The following is a 16,119-nucleotide window of genomic DNA, read 5'->3' on the forward strand; positions in this document are numbered from 1 at the left end:
AGGAAACGGTAAGTTCTCTGAAGCAAAGTCACAAGCAGACCTACAGGTTTATGGCAATACTGCTTACCATTTGTTTGGAAGGGCACATTAGTATAAGCTCTGCTGAAGTCATTCTTCAGAATTCTCCGGAGCAGGTCCAGGGTGATGTAAGCAAGGCTCGTGTACAGGTAACAAGCAATAGCTAAAACCACTGAGTAAGAGCCTACTATGCCACAAGCCAGTATGTTCAACTACAAAAGACAAAAATCAGATCATTCTGCACTTTCCAATTAGGAGCATTATTTCTCCCTTGGAGATAATAGGAGGGAACCTCATGATAAAATTTTAAACAAAGATGCAACTTAAGAAATCTGCAAGCACCACTAGTCTTGTAGCCTCCTATTGCTATTGCTTTCTCCCTTTTCTCCAGCCCACCTCCTCCTGCCTCCCTCAAATGGTCCCCATGTATTAAGTCTTGTCCAAGGTATTGAAGTTCTTCAGCATAAAATTTCTAAATGCCTCTACAGCACCCAAAATAATGGGATCCCAATACAATAAATGAAGAGTTTTTCTCTATAGCTAGCATGCCACAGCAGCCTTGCTCTTTGGAGAGCTGTACAAAGTTGCATGATGGTTTACTGAAGTTTGCTGAAGGTCTCAGCCATGCATCCATCCTAATTGTAGGAAGCGTTGTGCAAATACTTACAATTCTTGGACAGCCAACAAAGACTACTGGAATCATCAAGGCTATGCAAGAAAAGGTCACCCAAAACACAGCATCGTCACGAAAAACCCTGTAATCTCCTGTGAAGACACCATTCTACTTGTCAGCCACAAGCATGCCTAATGAAATCGCATCTATTTTCAAATTAAATGCCCCAACAACGTGAAGAGGAAAATCTCATTCCAACACACTTGGTGTTATAAAACCTCAGTAAGGCAAGCCAAGACCCTTGAGTTACGTCTGAAGTTACAGGCAGTAGCACTCACATGCCAAATTCCTTCCCGTCTGTGCTATGCAGCACTAATACTCTTAGAGACTCGTCTTAAAACAGCCCATAACCAGTCTAATGTGTTTAGTGCAATAAGCTGTAAGTAATGTAAGTCTGCACAACAGAATCAGCGAGAAGAAACGTTTATATGTAAAACTTCTCATTTAGGATAAGGAAAAGTCTTTTATGAGATTTGAAGGAGACTCTTGATGCCTAACTGGATTTATAGACCCAGAGTTTCTGCTTCAAAATGAATTCAAATAGGCAGATCTCTCCACCCATGCAAAGCACTCAGTTTTGTTACAGGACTGCACAGAGATCAGTGTTCATACTTCATTTAAGTGACATGCACAGCCTATAGTATGCAGACATGCCTCCTTCAGTTTGCATTAACCCCCTGGCCAAAGCTGGGGAGAGAGAGGGGAAACTGCTGCTTGAGTTCTACTGCCAGAGTAAGGCTGAAGATTAAATTAAGTCTCCGGAGGTTTAAGCAAAGCATTGCTTATGCTGCTGACCCAGAGGGACTTCAGTTCAGTCATCCAACTATAAACATGCTTTTAGTGACATCTTCTTTCAGATTCACTAGGGAGATGCAACAACAGTAAAAACCTGTTAGCGTAGTCATACTAGACGCTTCGGAGTACAGCAGTACAGCTGGAAGCATGAATCCAACTCCCTTGAGGACAAGACTATCAACAAAGTTCTGCATTTGTGTTTCAAATCAAGGTATTCTATCCTGGATTAAAGAGAGGTATCTGAATCTTCAGCCAAAACTCCCCTCGTTGTTACTGTATGACAGATTCTCCATTGTTACAACTGGCCTCAAGACAGTTTGAGCGAAAGAATAGGGCATGTAGAATAGGTAGCGTGTTCATCCACACATGGGGTAGAGCTGACATCCCAGTTGCTGAAACAGCAAGCTGCCTAGGGACAGCTCCAACTATAATACAGGCTTGTTTGCAGTTTTGCCACATGTTTATAGAGAAGACTAGAAGGGCTAGGGGATTCCACCCCTCTCCCCTCTTATGAACACTATTAAGCAGCACTGCAAGGACTCCTTACTTCAGGAGAGCTGCAGAGATGTAACACAGCCCTTCAAACATTAAAGATGAGAGAAGGCTCACATGCCTACATCCCAGTTCTACAGACACTCTCCATAGACTAGCCAGAAGGTGGCACCCTCCTCTAGAATTGAGCTGCATCAGCAGATAAATATGAAAAGCCAACCTTCCACTTTGCTTGGCTCACTACAACTGCAGTCTCTGGCAGACTCAGACATTAACAGAGGGCATACCTAGTGGAGTGAAGAAGATCACCGATGAAAAGAGGAGTCCCAGCATAAGTCCAACAAGCACCATGCAGAGTGGGACAAAACCAAACCTCCACCAATAAGCAACCAGGAGAAGCCCTCCAACAATTCCAGCTACAGCAGTCAGAATCAGGCAGGCTGTAAAAGAGAAAAAGAAGAGTGCCTCTAGGATTTCAAATATCCATTATTTTGGATGACATTACAACTCAGAAGGCTGCCATTACAAAGTTTCCATGCACTGCAACATCATTGTAGATTTCGGTGTATAAAATTTAAGGCCTTAATATTTGCAGCGGTCAAATGCAAGTACTTGGCTATAGACGTGTGCTGCTTTTGCATTTGATTTTTGTTCCTCCAAGCGTAAACAGCCCTGGATTCTGTTGTCACAGTTTCTTCTTCCTGCCTTTGGTAAGCATCAGGCTGAGAAAGCTTGTGCATTAGGGGTGTGTGAAACAGGTCCTATTTGATTCGGATCGAAGTACTTCCAGTCCACTTCTGGGTCTGCTGCCAAGCGCACTGGGGAGCCCCCTCACGTCTCCCCAGCTTGGCAATTGGCCATGGGGGGGACCCCATGTGCCCCCCAGACCCAGAAGAGGCACCAGTCGTCGAGCTGAGGGGAGGCATGGGGCAGCTCCCCGACAGACCCGGAAATGCTTCTGGTCCACTTCCGGGTCTACTGCCATGCTCTCATGGGATGCTCCACCTGCCCATTCATGAGTTGCCTGGTACCTAGAGGTACATAGACAAAACATTTAAAACTGTGTCTGTGAATCTTTCCGATTCGATTTGGAGACATTAAAGAGTCTCCTGATTTGATTTGGATTTGGAGATTTGGCCACCGAATCAAATTAGTTGCTGACGCTTTGCACAGCCCTACTGTGTATGCCAACAGTACCTAGAACAAAAATTCTCAACCACAGTCCAGCAACATGCTGGGGTGATGCATCACCTGGCCCGCATGAGACCAATATTCTCCTCCCTAAAGGAGCCCTGTGTGCCTACTACAGCTACCCCAGAAGCTCCCAGGGCTGCTTCTCTGAAGACTGCAGCTGCCCTCAGGCAGTCACTGTGTCAGCTTTCCCCATGTTTCCAGCAGCCCGCTCTGATGCAAGTGGGTGACAGCCAAGCTGTGCATCCCAGTTAGTTGCCGCCAAACTTCCCATGCTCCCAGGGCCAGTGGCAGGGGCCACATGAATGGTCACCAGCTTATGAGATCCCACAGGATCAGTTGAGTAGAAGGGGGCCCCCCCACTTACCACTACAGGTACAAACTGATGACAGAAAGTGGAGAGCTGGGCACAGCAGGTTCCATCTTGCCACTGTTAGCTGGAACAGCTAGGCCAGTGGTTCTTTTTAGCCTCAATGCATCCCTCCATATGTCTTTTCTGAATTTAGATTCTAGTTCAATGATTCTCAACTAGAATGCCATGAAATTCTGAAGTTATGGACGGCAGTATCTCGAGACTAAAGAGGTTGAGAACCACTGACTTAGGTTTCCCACCTCCTGCATCAAGGCTGCCCTATTCTAGATTCTATACATAAAGAGTAAGCTCATCAGAAGCACACACAAAGAAAATATAGACCTCATTTTACAGGTGATGTGAAAAGCTTGATTAAAAGATTTTTGATTAAAATTGCTCTTTTGCAATTCAGATGCTATGGCCTGGCCACATGCAGCCAGACTGAAAAAGGAAGTCTGAACCAGAGCCAGGAATTAACCCCAGATCCTGAGGCCCAATCCACTACAATAAGGGGTGGCCTGGTGACTAAAAGGAGGGGGAAGACGGGAAGTGTTGCAATTTTTCCACTACCTTCTGAAGTTCTAAAATTGGTATCCAAATTTAAGCTTCTGGTGTCCTGCAGTTAAACAGTAACAGATATGGTTTCAGGTTGTGAAATGACAGTTATTTCTGGGTTCTTTGGAACTGCTTAGGCAATAGCCATTAAGACTCAGTTCAGTGGCCTTGCTTGTTTCCTAGGAGATGGCAAACAAGTCTGGATGGATGCATGCATGCATGCATGCACAGACACACACAACTAGTCCACACCGCTTTTTCCCATTGTAAAATGGAGACCCTGCTAATCCCCATGGATTTCAATAGGCTTTTCAGAGCTTGATCATATTCTTCTCCTCACCCCTCCCAAAAAACTGCAAGTTTGTCTTTACTCACCATCATAACCAAGGTTAGTCACTCTTGTAATTAATACAAAGAAAAATAATCCCATGAAGATGAAGCCCATGTAGAACAAGTCTGAAGTAGAAACATAAAAAAAAAAAAGAGTAGTTTAGCATGCTTTCATACAGCCTTCTACACTATACCTACTTCAAGAACAGTTGAAGAAACCAAAACCTATTAACTGGGATCCCCATTAAGCAAATGTGCAGAGATCTGGGGGGGTGGAGGGAAGAGGGATAGGAAGGGGAAGGAAAAAAAAAAAAAATGGTTTTCAAGTATCTGGCACTGGCAAATGAACTCACTCCTACAAAACACTAAAAACTTCAGCTAGTCTCCAACAGGTATCCTAGTCCATCTCCCACTAGTTTCAACTTCCTGCTCTGTTATTACTCAAGGCCAGAGTTTTAGTGCATATAAATGATCATCCCAGTAGAATGGTTATTTAGAATAGAGACCTTGCTGTGATGTATGCAGCAATTCATAGTTAAGAGACAGCATGATGGACCAGGCTTGTGAATTATGTAATTGACACACATGAAATCTTGACTCTTCAACACACACAAGCCAAACAGTACCTGTTTTCCAGAACCTGTGTCCAAAGAAACAAATGAAGAGGCCAAGGACAGCAAGAATGGTGAAGAATATTTTGGTAGGGAGTTTGGCTATAAGGAAACAACATGAACAGGTAAGATGATTTTTTTTTTTTTTTACTTTTAAACTTGTTTGATTACACAAACAAGCCAAGAACTCACTGTTGATACCAAGTATTGACTGTTCAGATGCACAAGACGCTATCAATACTTTTGATCAGCACAGCTCTTATAGCAGTTGAGCAGTGCCAAAACTCAGACTGTGGGTTTTTCTACCCATTGAATTAGTAACAGAATTGGAACTCTGAAATGCTAGCTTTAAGCTGTATACGTTTACATTTCATTTAAAATTAATACAAATTCTTATGCTAGCAAGGTATTGATAGCTTTTACCATCCAGATAGCCTTCCAGTTTTGGAAACTAGACTGCATGGCAAGCCACAGCCACACTGAACCATACTACAATAACAAAGTTATAGCATAAACAGCCATTCAGGAGGAGACTTGCCCCTGTCATGTGTTAAACGAGTATATCACCACAACTCCGCTCTACTGAGACAAAAAGCTCTTTATACAGAAGGAAATTCTGCTTTCTATAAGCTTCCTTATTAGCTTGGAATAGTTTGAGGGAACTTTCTAGATGTTTTTGTGTTATATTCTTGTGTTTAATGATTTACAGGAAGGAAGCTAGTTTAGCAGGTTCTCTTAATGGTCATGAAAAGCCTTAGACATACCATCTTACTCCCACAGATTGCAGAATGCTTTGGCTGAATGACCTCAGCTGTTTAAGTTATAGCATGTGGGGAAAAAAGTATATTCATGTGCCAAGATTAACAAAAAACTATAGGCTCTGCTCTCCACTGCATTTCTGTTTGGGCAAAACTGATGCCCTTGTAAGACAGATGCAAGACACAATTGGAATTTAAGTAGTACCTATGCTTTCCCCTTACAATCAATGCACTTCACACAGCAACTAAGCTCAAAGTTTGCTTGAGGCACTGAAGAATTAGGCCTCATTTTTCTGCTGTCATCCTCCCTTGTCAATAGTTATGATCAGAGGAATAGTTGTGTAAAGACGCTACCTTCTTACTCAAGAGATTCACTCCCTACATGGAGTCATTTAATCAGATTGGCAATATTGAATACCTTTATTCCTGGTCACCCTGCCAGGTAGTAGAGTTATAGGAACAAGCTGGATTCTCTTTCCTTTTTGGCCCATGTGTCACAGTTGTACATCATCAGTAACATGGTCAACAAGACTAAGAACATAGGTTGACCACAAGAACAAGTTGTCAAACTGAGAGCTAGACAATGAGTGCTATGTGTGCACTTGTGCCACACATGTGCAATCTTTGAGGAACAGTAGGTCACCACCTCCACTTTATCAGCAAAGAATTCCTGAGGGGCAGGGACTAAAATATCTTATGGTATCCTGCAAGGCTGTTGTTATGTATGGAAGTCCTAGCTCAGATCTTGGTACTTTCCCAAAGTGGGAGTGTATATGAACTGGTACAAGCTTATTTGACTTACTGGGAGAAAAACAGTTATCCACTGGGGTAGCAAGGCTGCAAGCATATGTATGAGCAGGTACATATGCTGCAGAGGTGTTCCAGAGTGGATCCCAAACAATGATGTTGTAGATGACACCTTGTCCAGGAAGCGAGGAAAAGTAAGCATCAGTTTTGTCATTAGTTGTTAAGGTAATCATCTGAAACAAATAAACAAAACAAAACAAAAAAAAAGCTTCCATTAGTTGAGGGTTACTTTCATTATCCTACAAAGGGGTCTTCCTATTTCCTCCCTTGACTGCATGCCACGGAGCAAGAATGTTTGCCAAATCTGTCAAATAAAACCCTACCATAGTTCTGTTGAGCACAGACTCCAATAGTACTTAAAAATGCAGAGGGAAGACTACGGCTATGTACAGATGTTTCATTTGTCTGGATAAAAACCCTTCTCCAGGCAAAGAGTTGCACAGACATTCAAGAGATCACTTGCTATAGAAAATCTGGCTCTTCCACAAGACACTAGATAGGGTACCCGTGGGGCAGATTTCCCTGCTCCTGATCCAAATTGTCCTTGCCAGAGAAATGTACAGACATTCAACCTGATGGAAAGCAGGGCTCCCCCAACAGCCTGGCCAGAGACAAGTTGTCAGGGAAAACTGTGGGGACCCTGGCCCCTATCCCACCAATCAAATGATTGACTGGGGGGTGGCAGCAAAGTGGGAGGAAAGCAGGAGGAGCATTCTTGTGGCAGGAACCCTCCTGCAGCCCCAGGGCCATTCCTGCCATAGGAATCTGGAAAGGTACAGCAGGTTTGGGGCTGGAGCCCTGGCATGATTCCAGCCCAGGAGAGTTCCACCCATGCCTCCCCAGCCAGTCAATGGACAGGTGGCACAGAGGAGGGCAGGAAGCAGCCTTGCAGCCATGGGAGATCAGGAAGAAAGCCTCAGGGAAACAGCCCTCAAGCCCAGTCCCGAGGCTTTAAGGAGGGCCACCTCCACTGCCCAGATGGGTGGCGAGAGCAGGGATTGCACAGTCTCAAGGGACAGGCACAGGGCTGGGGAAGCTATCCCCATACCAGTTCACAGCCCTGCAGGCTTTAAATGCCAGCTGAGTTGCACATGGGGCAATTTAAAAGCCAGGGAGCCAAGACCTGGGACCTACCACAGAATACAGACAAGCAGCAAAAGAATCCAAATGCAGAGGAGCCTGTAGCTTCAGCACATCACTCTGCTCATCCATTTATCCCTCTGCAGGAATCTGGAGCCAGAGCAACCATAGTTTGACTTGCCAACAACATTTGGCAAAACTTACTTTCACGCCATTAGCTTTGATGCTCTTCACGTCTGACATCTTCCGTAGGTGGCTCATGAGTGTTATTTCTGAAAGATCATTCTCTGGCAAGAAATACTGATAGATATCATAGTGTAGTCGCCATCTAGAATTCTGTCCAGTACCAGAATCACATGAAGGAGGACTCTCACCTCTGGAATTAAAAAAAAAAAATTCTACTGACTATAGACAAACCAAAAGGTGCCTGTACACAAGCACAGAGGCTGCTCTGATGCACTGCAATTCCAGCATGTCAAAGCAGCCTCCCATGTTTCATGTATCAGCGTCCCTGCACTTCAAAATGGCAATGGGGGCACTTGAACTAAAGCTTGCTCAATGATCTTTAGTTCAAGCACCCCCACCACCATTTTGAAGCATGGGGATGCTGATACACGAGACACTGCGGCACTAATTAGAGTAGCTCTTGAAGCAACTTTAAAAGGCACCAGTCCACCCCCAGAGTACAGAAAAGAGGTGCCTCAAGACTCCAGATATGGAGCTGGTATTCAATGGAAAGAAACAGGTCTGAAAAACCGGTACTTCAAAATTTAGATCCCAGCCTGGACTTCATTAAAAGTTTGGGGTACTTGGGGTTCTTTAGAGAGAAATTCTAGATGAAAAATTTGCACTTCAATCTATCACCAAATTACAGTGACAACTTGTAACATCAGGAAAGGACTGTATTTCACTATGCATTTCTCAAGACAAGTAAGAGTGTGTTACTACTCTGGAGCTTGTTTAGGACTAACAAGTCCTGCAAGTCATTGGAAGCAATGTTCATACTATGTTTCCAAGTTACTGCAACAGCTGAAACAATTCTGCCATTATATTCTTTTTATTTTAATCTACAGGAGATTAACTCAAGTAGGGTCCATTCAGTTTTCTGACCCTAGTGTATGCAGCTTTAGAAAAGATTTGGGGAAGGCTTCTGCTCTAACAAAGGCACCAAATTCAACAGGCCTTATCTTTACCACCCGCTATCCAGAGTAATCCATTACTTGAAAGATTAGGACTTCAGGTGATAAGCATATTAAGGAAGACAAGTACCCTACTTTCATGGTAATAAAGTAAGGAGTTGCTGTATGTATATTATAATACAGCCATTTCTGGAACATAACAGCCGTTTACCACAGGAAAAAAAAAACTGATCATCCCAATAATCATTTATCCTGGTGAGCTACAAGTATTTTACCCCCTCACTTCCTTTCTCCATATAGGAGGAAGAGAGATTTGGGACTCCACTAAGTATTTTGTTTCCTGCTCTCATATACTTTAGTTCTTTTACTGAGGTCAGAAATTGTTGCTAGAAGTCAAGCCCACAGCCCTTCCATTAGAATTTATGAAGCATTTATAGCCTTGCCCAGATGCAGTATGAGGAAGACCATTTGTTATGTACCGACACCACACACACCTGGTAGATCCCAGGTTAGCTGGAGCAAACTTGATGCGAGTGTCAACTAAATTATACTCCAAATAAATATTAGGATCAACTTCCAAGCTGAATTCAAGATTGCAACCTCCAGGGATAGGGTCTAAAAAACAAACAAGAGAACTATGAGCTGTAGCATCTCTCTTCTTCCCATTTCCCCAGGCAGCATTTTCACTACTGCTTTGAAATTCATCTCTTATTACAACCCTAATGTTTAGGTCTCCAAAGAACGTGAAGTCCAAGACTCAGATCCTAAAACATGCAGTGGGAACACTGAAGTTAAGAGGACTAGACACAAGCATAGCGGTCTGCATGACTAGAGCTTTAAATTGATAGGATCTGTACAGCAGGCTCCACAATCAAGTGGATTGCACGCTCAGAAGTTTAGCAAGTCAGTTAAGCACGAACATCATAGTTTCATAGATTTAGGGTCGGAAGGGACCTAGTAGATCTTCTAGCCCGACCCCCCGCCAGGGCGGGAGAACAACAAAAACCCCAAAAACAAGAAACGGGACTCAAATGAGTCCAGCCAGGTAGGCATCCAGCCTCTTCTTAAAGACCCCCAGGGTAGGGGCCAGCACCACTTCCCTTGGAAGTTGGTTCCAGCTCCTAGCCGCCCTAACTGTGAAAAGAGGCAGAACGCACACCCCATGAAGCGTCTGTTTCTGCCCGGCTTTGATCTGGGGACCTTTCGCGTGTTAGGCGAACGTGATCACTGCTACACCACAGAAACCCTTGTAGAATGAGTTCCCAAAGGTAAGATTTCCGGCATTTTGCAAATCTGTGTATATTCATTACACCCAGAACAGAATGCACTATATATGGCCTTCTAAAGAATGATCTGTACCTCAACTCCTGTTGCTACCCCATAAAGAGAATGCATTAAGAACAGTACCTCTTGCTGTATAAGGGATAGAAACAGCTGTGCTGAACACCTGGTTAGCTTCAAGAGACTGTAGGTACCACGTACATATGCTCTGTTGAGGATGAAGGATGGAAATTAACCCTCTGTCTGCTCCAGTTGCAGAGTTATTTGTAGAGGGAAACTAACAAAAATCAAAAGAGCAAGTTGAATGCATGTCAGCATGGCAGTACTATAAGCACAAAGACAGAGCAAAGGGAGCTCATTCTTGAAGTTGCATAGATGTGGGCTATACATATTACTGATCTGCATACTGCAAACAATGAAGTCAGCTCTTAAGCCAGCAACTGCTTTATTTTCACATTGAAAAGTAACACCATTTTGTTTAGGTTAAAAAAACAACAACCACCACCAAGCAATGGAATACATAGAAACTAGACTGTAGGTACATTTTGTTTCAGGAATCACTTACATCCTCATTGCAACAGAGCACCTGAATTTCAGATGATCCAACCCAGTAGCACTGGGCCACACCCTATAAATGCACATTCTTGTTGCATTGGAAGTTAAAATAATAAACTAAGTGGAAGAATTGGGGACCATGTAAGCTTCAGAAATTAATTCCGCCAAACCCCAGAGTTGATAATATATCCAGTAACAGCAGCAAAGATTCAACTGTCATTTTGCTCTTGTAAAAGAACCTTATAAGAAAGGCAAATTGCAAAAACCAAGAGTCTGTTTCTACTATAAATACAAACATCTAGGAAACCAAGGACACCACAGCCAAATGAGATACTGCAATTATTTTCATGAGAACACAAGACAAAAAACTCATCAACACTAACAGCAAGTGGCTTTATATCACAAGGAAGAAATAGGAAGCAGCCAAGAGACAGACTAGACAAGGGAAGATTCCCATTTTCTTTTCAGGACTAAACTGGTGTGCACGCAGATGCACACAAATGCTCAAGGTCCGCTCTCTCCAGCAATGATAAAACACCCTTTGTCCCAGAGTTAATTGCTACTCTTCCTCCCCTAACGAGAGGTGACAGTTAACATGCACACAGGACACTGCACTTCAAACCCACCTTATCAAAGGATACTGTGACATCTTTTTGCTGGGCATGAGCTTGAAAAATAATGAGAGTCACGTTGCTTGCAATGTTCCTTATTACAGCTTCCACTGGGTTAGTCTCATTAAGCAGGACATTTCTAAACTTTCCCAGAGACATCTCAAGAAGACCTGTATTAAAATAGAAGTCTTTTTTACTGTATAGTTAAGTAGATTGAAGAGTTGAAGTTCAGAAGGGCCAGAAATATTCTTTGTCATCTGATGACAGCAATATCAGCCAGCTACACAAAGATCTGCACTTTAAGAACAGACAATTTAATAAAGCCTGGCATGCAAAGTGGAGGAGAATTGTCCTCACTAAGAAGTCTAGTTTAACAGACACAAAAACCACCACTACCCTTCCAATTCTAACAGTCCTGAGCAACCAGCCAGTGCAATTAAGGGCAAGCAGCACTCAATACAGAGTAAATACAAGAGAAATAGCATTGAAAGCCAAGATAACAGCGAAGTAGTAAATCTGCTGTCCTAGTCAAGACAGTGCATTGACAGTGCACGCTGCCTCAAGACAGTTTAAGACTAAGCTCCATGCAAGTTTTGCTATAGACATCCAAAGACCCAGGGTGTCACTCAAGGTTTCCTAGGAAAGGCAAACAGTTTTCATCTCTCCACTCAGCCATTTTGGTGCAACCGATTTTCTCTCCTTGGTGCCTGTGATCTGAGACTTAACTGTTTCTACAATAAGAGTTCAGCACAGGGAAGGGCACATCTGATATTATTTGATCAGAAAAGCTTTTTCTGGGGACAGGGAGAAAAGGAGGTAGTGGTCAGGGAAGAGGAGAGCAAAGCTAAAAACCTGGGTAGCATCTCTTAAGACAAGTATCCCAGAACCTTCATTACTTTATAAAAAGCCTGCCAGACTCTTATTGAGAAATCAGCACACAACAACTATTCTGAAATCCTGCAAGTAAGCCTGGGTCTCTTCCCTCTTCTCATACTTCTGCTGCAGCTGAAACCAAAAAAAGTATACAGAAGACTACATGGTTTGGCCGCTATCAGTTGGAAACCAAGATGCGCAGCCCATATCAAAAGTTCCCCTTTACATGAAGCAATCCAATGAGCAGCCACCTTATCATGCACAAGCACATACACAACCTACTTCTCCACAGAGAAAGTGCTGACATTGCCCATTATGCCCTATAACTGTTGAAGGGTGGTACTGCTGAAGGAACAGCACTACTGAAAAGTGGTCATAAGCTACAGGAGTTTCCCCACAAAGACAAAACTATACCCTGCTTCCACAGCACACACTCCATCCTGTTTGCCTATCTCTACAAATCTCTTCTTAGAGCTACTTACTTCCATCTTTCCCCTGCAACCAATTCTACCTAGGCCACTCTGCTAAAGGCTCCTCCCACACCTTTGTCCCCCACCCCCAGCAGTGATAAAAAAAGCAAACAGCAGCAAAATCGCATCAAACCGAAGAACAGTGCTTTTCTAGCTTCACCCTGCCCTCACAGAATATACAGCCATAGTTAGACCTCTTCACGAGATCTGGCAGCCTCTTAAAACCCTGGAGAAAAGTTAGTGGTTAGTGACCACAGAGGTCTCACACTCTGGACAGCTGCAGTGGCACCTCTATACCAAGGCTGGATTCTGGGCACAGATTGAGGATGCAGTCGGCTCGCCGGAGGGAGCACAAGGTGCCCCCGGTATCCCCTGACCCTCGAGACAGCAGCAGCAGCGATTGGCAGCTAAGGGACAGCTGCGGCAATGAGAAGGTAAGCTGGAGGAAGGGAGTGAGCGGGGCTAGGTGCTGGCAATTGGGCAGGGGACTCCTTCCTCGCCTGACCCTATTTAGCCACACCAGACTCTTTAGGGGCGTGCCGAGTTTGCGCAGGGAGGCACGTGAGAGAGGCCGCAGGCAGCAGAAGAGCCAACGGCGGCAGCAGCAGCAGTCTCCTCCAGGTAAGTGAGTGGGGGTGACAGCATGGCAGTTGTCACATGGAGTGCAGCCAGGGCTCCTGCCCCACGGCTGCCTCCTGGCCCAGGGACCAGTGAGGCTTCCAAGCAGGTGGGGCCACCTGCCTGTGGGGGCTGCCTGGCTTGGCTGGGGTGCCGGGGGGCAGGGGACGGATGCAGAGGCGGGGGCTTCTCTCACCTGTCCCCGGATTGCGGCACTGGAGGGGCAGGTGAGAGCTCCAGGTGGAGGTGAGCAGGCTGCAGGGGATCAGGGCCATGGAGGATGAGATTGACAGGTACTTTCTCTCTCTGCAGGGCCCGTCCCCTCAAGCTGTCACCACCCAGGAGTCTGCAGGAGATGATGGAGGATGGTCACCTCCAGGGCCAGGCGACGTTGCAGGCGGCGTGTAGCTGCGTCAACCGACACTCCAGTACAACTGGGGAACAGGTATGCAGCCCTTGCAGTGCTGGAGGAGATTGGGCATGAGGAAGGAGGAAGGGAGGAAGCCACGCCCTCATCCACCAAGTCATCATTTGTACCAACTGAGCATGATCCAGTGACCCAGAAGAAGAGATGTCGGGTCATCAAAGGGGACTCCCTCCTCAGAGGAACGGAGGGACCTATCTACCATGCAGACCCCAATGTGAGAAGTGTACCGTCTCCCAGGAGCCAAGATTGGGGACATCACAGGGAAGATCACTGACCTCATCCAGCCTTCCAACTACTATCCTATGGTCCTCATCCATGCGGGAACCAATGATGCGGCCTGGAGTAGTCCGGACCAGATCACGGATGACTACAGGGCTCTGGGGGCCAAGCTTAGAGAGTCAGGGGCCCAGGTGATCTTTTCGTCACTCCTCCCAGTTAGTGGACACCGTCAGTGGCGGAGCACCTGCATCCGTGAGGTGAACCGGCAGCTCTGGAGTTGGTGGTGTTGTCACGCCAGATTTGGCTTCCTGGACCATGACCCACACTTCAGATCAGAGGGTGTCCTAGGGTGTGATGGTCTCCATCTCTCCCCCAAAAGGTAAGAGTTTTGTTTTGTTTTGTTTTCTAAAAACAGGCTAGCTGACCTCCTCCAGTAGGCTTTAAACTAAGTTCTTCAGGGGATGGGGATCCACAGGAAAGGGAAGAAAATTCAACCAGGTGTAGGACCTGCCCAGGTAAGAGCTCAGGTAAATACCAAGGGACCAGTTGTCTCTCAGGTCGGGGGAATGCCCAGGGCTCCCATGGGGGGGGATTAAGGTGTCTCTTCACTAATGCAAGAAGCATGGGGAACAAGCAAGAGGAGTTTGCTCTCCTGCTTGCAAATAGTAAAATCGACCTGGTTGGCCTAGTGGAGACATGATGGGATGAAACATTTGACTGGGCATTAGACATAGAGGGCTATAGGTTGTTTAGAACAGATAGGAAGGGGAAAAAAGGTAGGGGGGTTGCGCTCTGTTAGGGAACAGTATACCAGTTCTACCTTCCGAATGGGACCAGAGGAAGGCTTAACAGAGACCCTGTGGGTCAAACTTCAAGGAGGGTGGGGGGAGAGGGATCTGGTGGTAGGGGGTTACTACAGGCCACCACATCAGGAGGAAGAGCTGGATCTGGAATTTTCCAGGCAGCTTGGGGAGGCCATGCCTGCAAAGGATGTTGTGGTCATGGGTGATATGAATTACCCCAACATCAACTGGGAGGAGCAGTCGGCCAGGTCTAGCCACTCACGAAGGTTCCAGACATGCCTACAGGACCTACACCTCGTGCAGGAGGTGCTCATCCCCACTAGGGAAAATGCCACACTGGATCTGGTGTTAGCCTCTGGGGACGACCTGGTGGGGGATGTGCTAGTACAAGGGAGGCTAGGGGACAGTGATCATGAAATGATCCAGTTTGCTATTCAGAGAAAGGTGGGGAGGGTAACTAGCACAGCACAAATGCTTGACTTTAGGAAAGCCAGCTTCGATGTGCTCAGGGCAGTAGTCAGGGAGGCACTCGGAGCCCAGGGGGTAGCTAGTATGGGGGTCCAGGAAAGGTGGTCCTTCCTCAAGGAGGCTATCCTTGGGGTGCAGCAGGACGCAATTCCTCTGCGCAGGAAGGCGGGAAAAGGGTCCAAGAAACCTTCATGGCTGAGCGTGGATATCCAGGCTGGCCTGAGGGCAAAGAAAAAAGCGTACTGGCAGTGGAAGCAGGGGGCAGGGACAAAGGAGGAGTACACCTCCCTGACCCGAGCTTGTAGGGATTTGGTAAGGAAGGCTAAAGCAGCACTGGAGCTTAGATTAGCTTCTGGGATTAAGGATAACAAAAAGTCCTTTTTCAAGTATATAGGTAGCAAGAAGAAGTCTCGGGGTAACATTGGACCCCTACGAGGCGGGGCAGGGCAGTTGGTGACGGACGCGTGAGAGAAGGCAGAACTCTTCAACAAGTTCTTTGCCTCCGTGTTCCTGTCTGCTGACAATGGGGTGCTCTCGGGTGACAGCGTAGAGAGGCCCAGGAAGGATGCGAGTCCCCCGACTGTTAGTTCAGACCTAGTTAAGGATTACCTGGAGGGCTTAGATGTGTCCAAGTCGGCGGGCCCGGATGACCTTCATCCGCGGGTGCTGAGGGAATTGGCTGGTGTCATTGCGGAGCCATTGGCACGGCTGTTTGAGGACTCCTGGTGCTCGGGCCAAGTCCCTGAGGACTGGAAAAGGGCCAATGTGGTCCTTATTTTCAAGAAGGGGAGGAAGGAAGAGCCTGGCGACTACAGGCCAGTCAGCCTCACTTCTATTCTCGGGAAGGTCTTTGAAAAAAAATCAAGGGCCACATTTGAGAGAGCCCTGCAGGAGAACTGATGTTGAGGGGAAACCAACACGGGTTCGTGCCAGGCCAATCCTCCCTGACTAACCTGGTCTCTTTCTATGACCAGGTAACAAAGAGCTTAGATG

At 45.9% G+C, this 16,119-nt stretch overlaps 1 protein-coding gene and 1 non-coding gene across 2 annotated transcripts in view; both read right to left on the reverse strand.

The window, feature by feature from the left end:
- TM7SF3 (transmembrane 7 superfamily member 3) overlaps window positions 1–16,119 on the reverse strand; it is a 36,861-nt gene that overhangs the window by 1,704 nt on the left and 19,038 nt on the right. Inside the window, exons 2-11 of the mRNA XM_019515709.1 lie at window positions 11,264–11,418; window positions 10,209–10,359; window positions 9,296–9,416; window positions 7,867–8,038; window positions 6,578–6,755; window positions 5,033–5,119; window positions 4,452–4,532; window positions 2,266–2,418; window positions 686–783; window positions 68–230 (exon numbers count right to left, since the gene is read on the reverse strand). Of these exons, the coding sequence (XP_019371254.1) occupies window positions 68–230; window positions 686–783; window positions 2,266–2,418; window positions 4,452–4,532; window positions 5,033–5,119; window positions 6,578–6,755; window positions 7,867–8,038; window positions 9,296–9,416; window positions 10,209–10,359; window positions 11,264–11,418 (1,359 nt within the window). The remainder of the gene's footprint in view (window positions 1–67; window positions 231–685; window positions 784–2,265; window positions 2,419–4,451; window positions 4,533–5,032; window positions 5,120–6,577; window positions 6,756–7,866; window positions 8,039–9,295; window positions 9,417–10,208; window positions 10,360–11,263; window positions 11,419–16,119) is intronic.
- On the reverse strand, window positions 9,974–10,046 carry TRNAV-AAC. The gene has a single exon. It is a non-coding gene; the product is annotated as a tRNA-Val (tRNA).

Source organism: Gavialis gangeticus, unplaced genomic scaffold (genome assembly GCF_001723915.1).
Source record: "Gavialis gangeticus isolate Ggan-Ray unplaced genomic scaffold, GavGan_comp1, whole genome shotgun sequence".
Taxonomy (NCBI): Eukaryota; Metazoa; Chordata; order Crocodylia; family Gavialidae; genus Gavialis; species Gavialis gangeticus.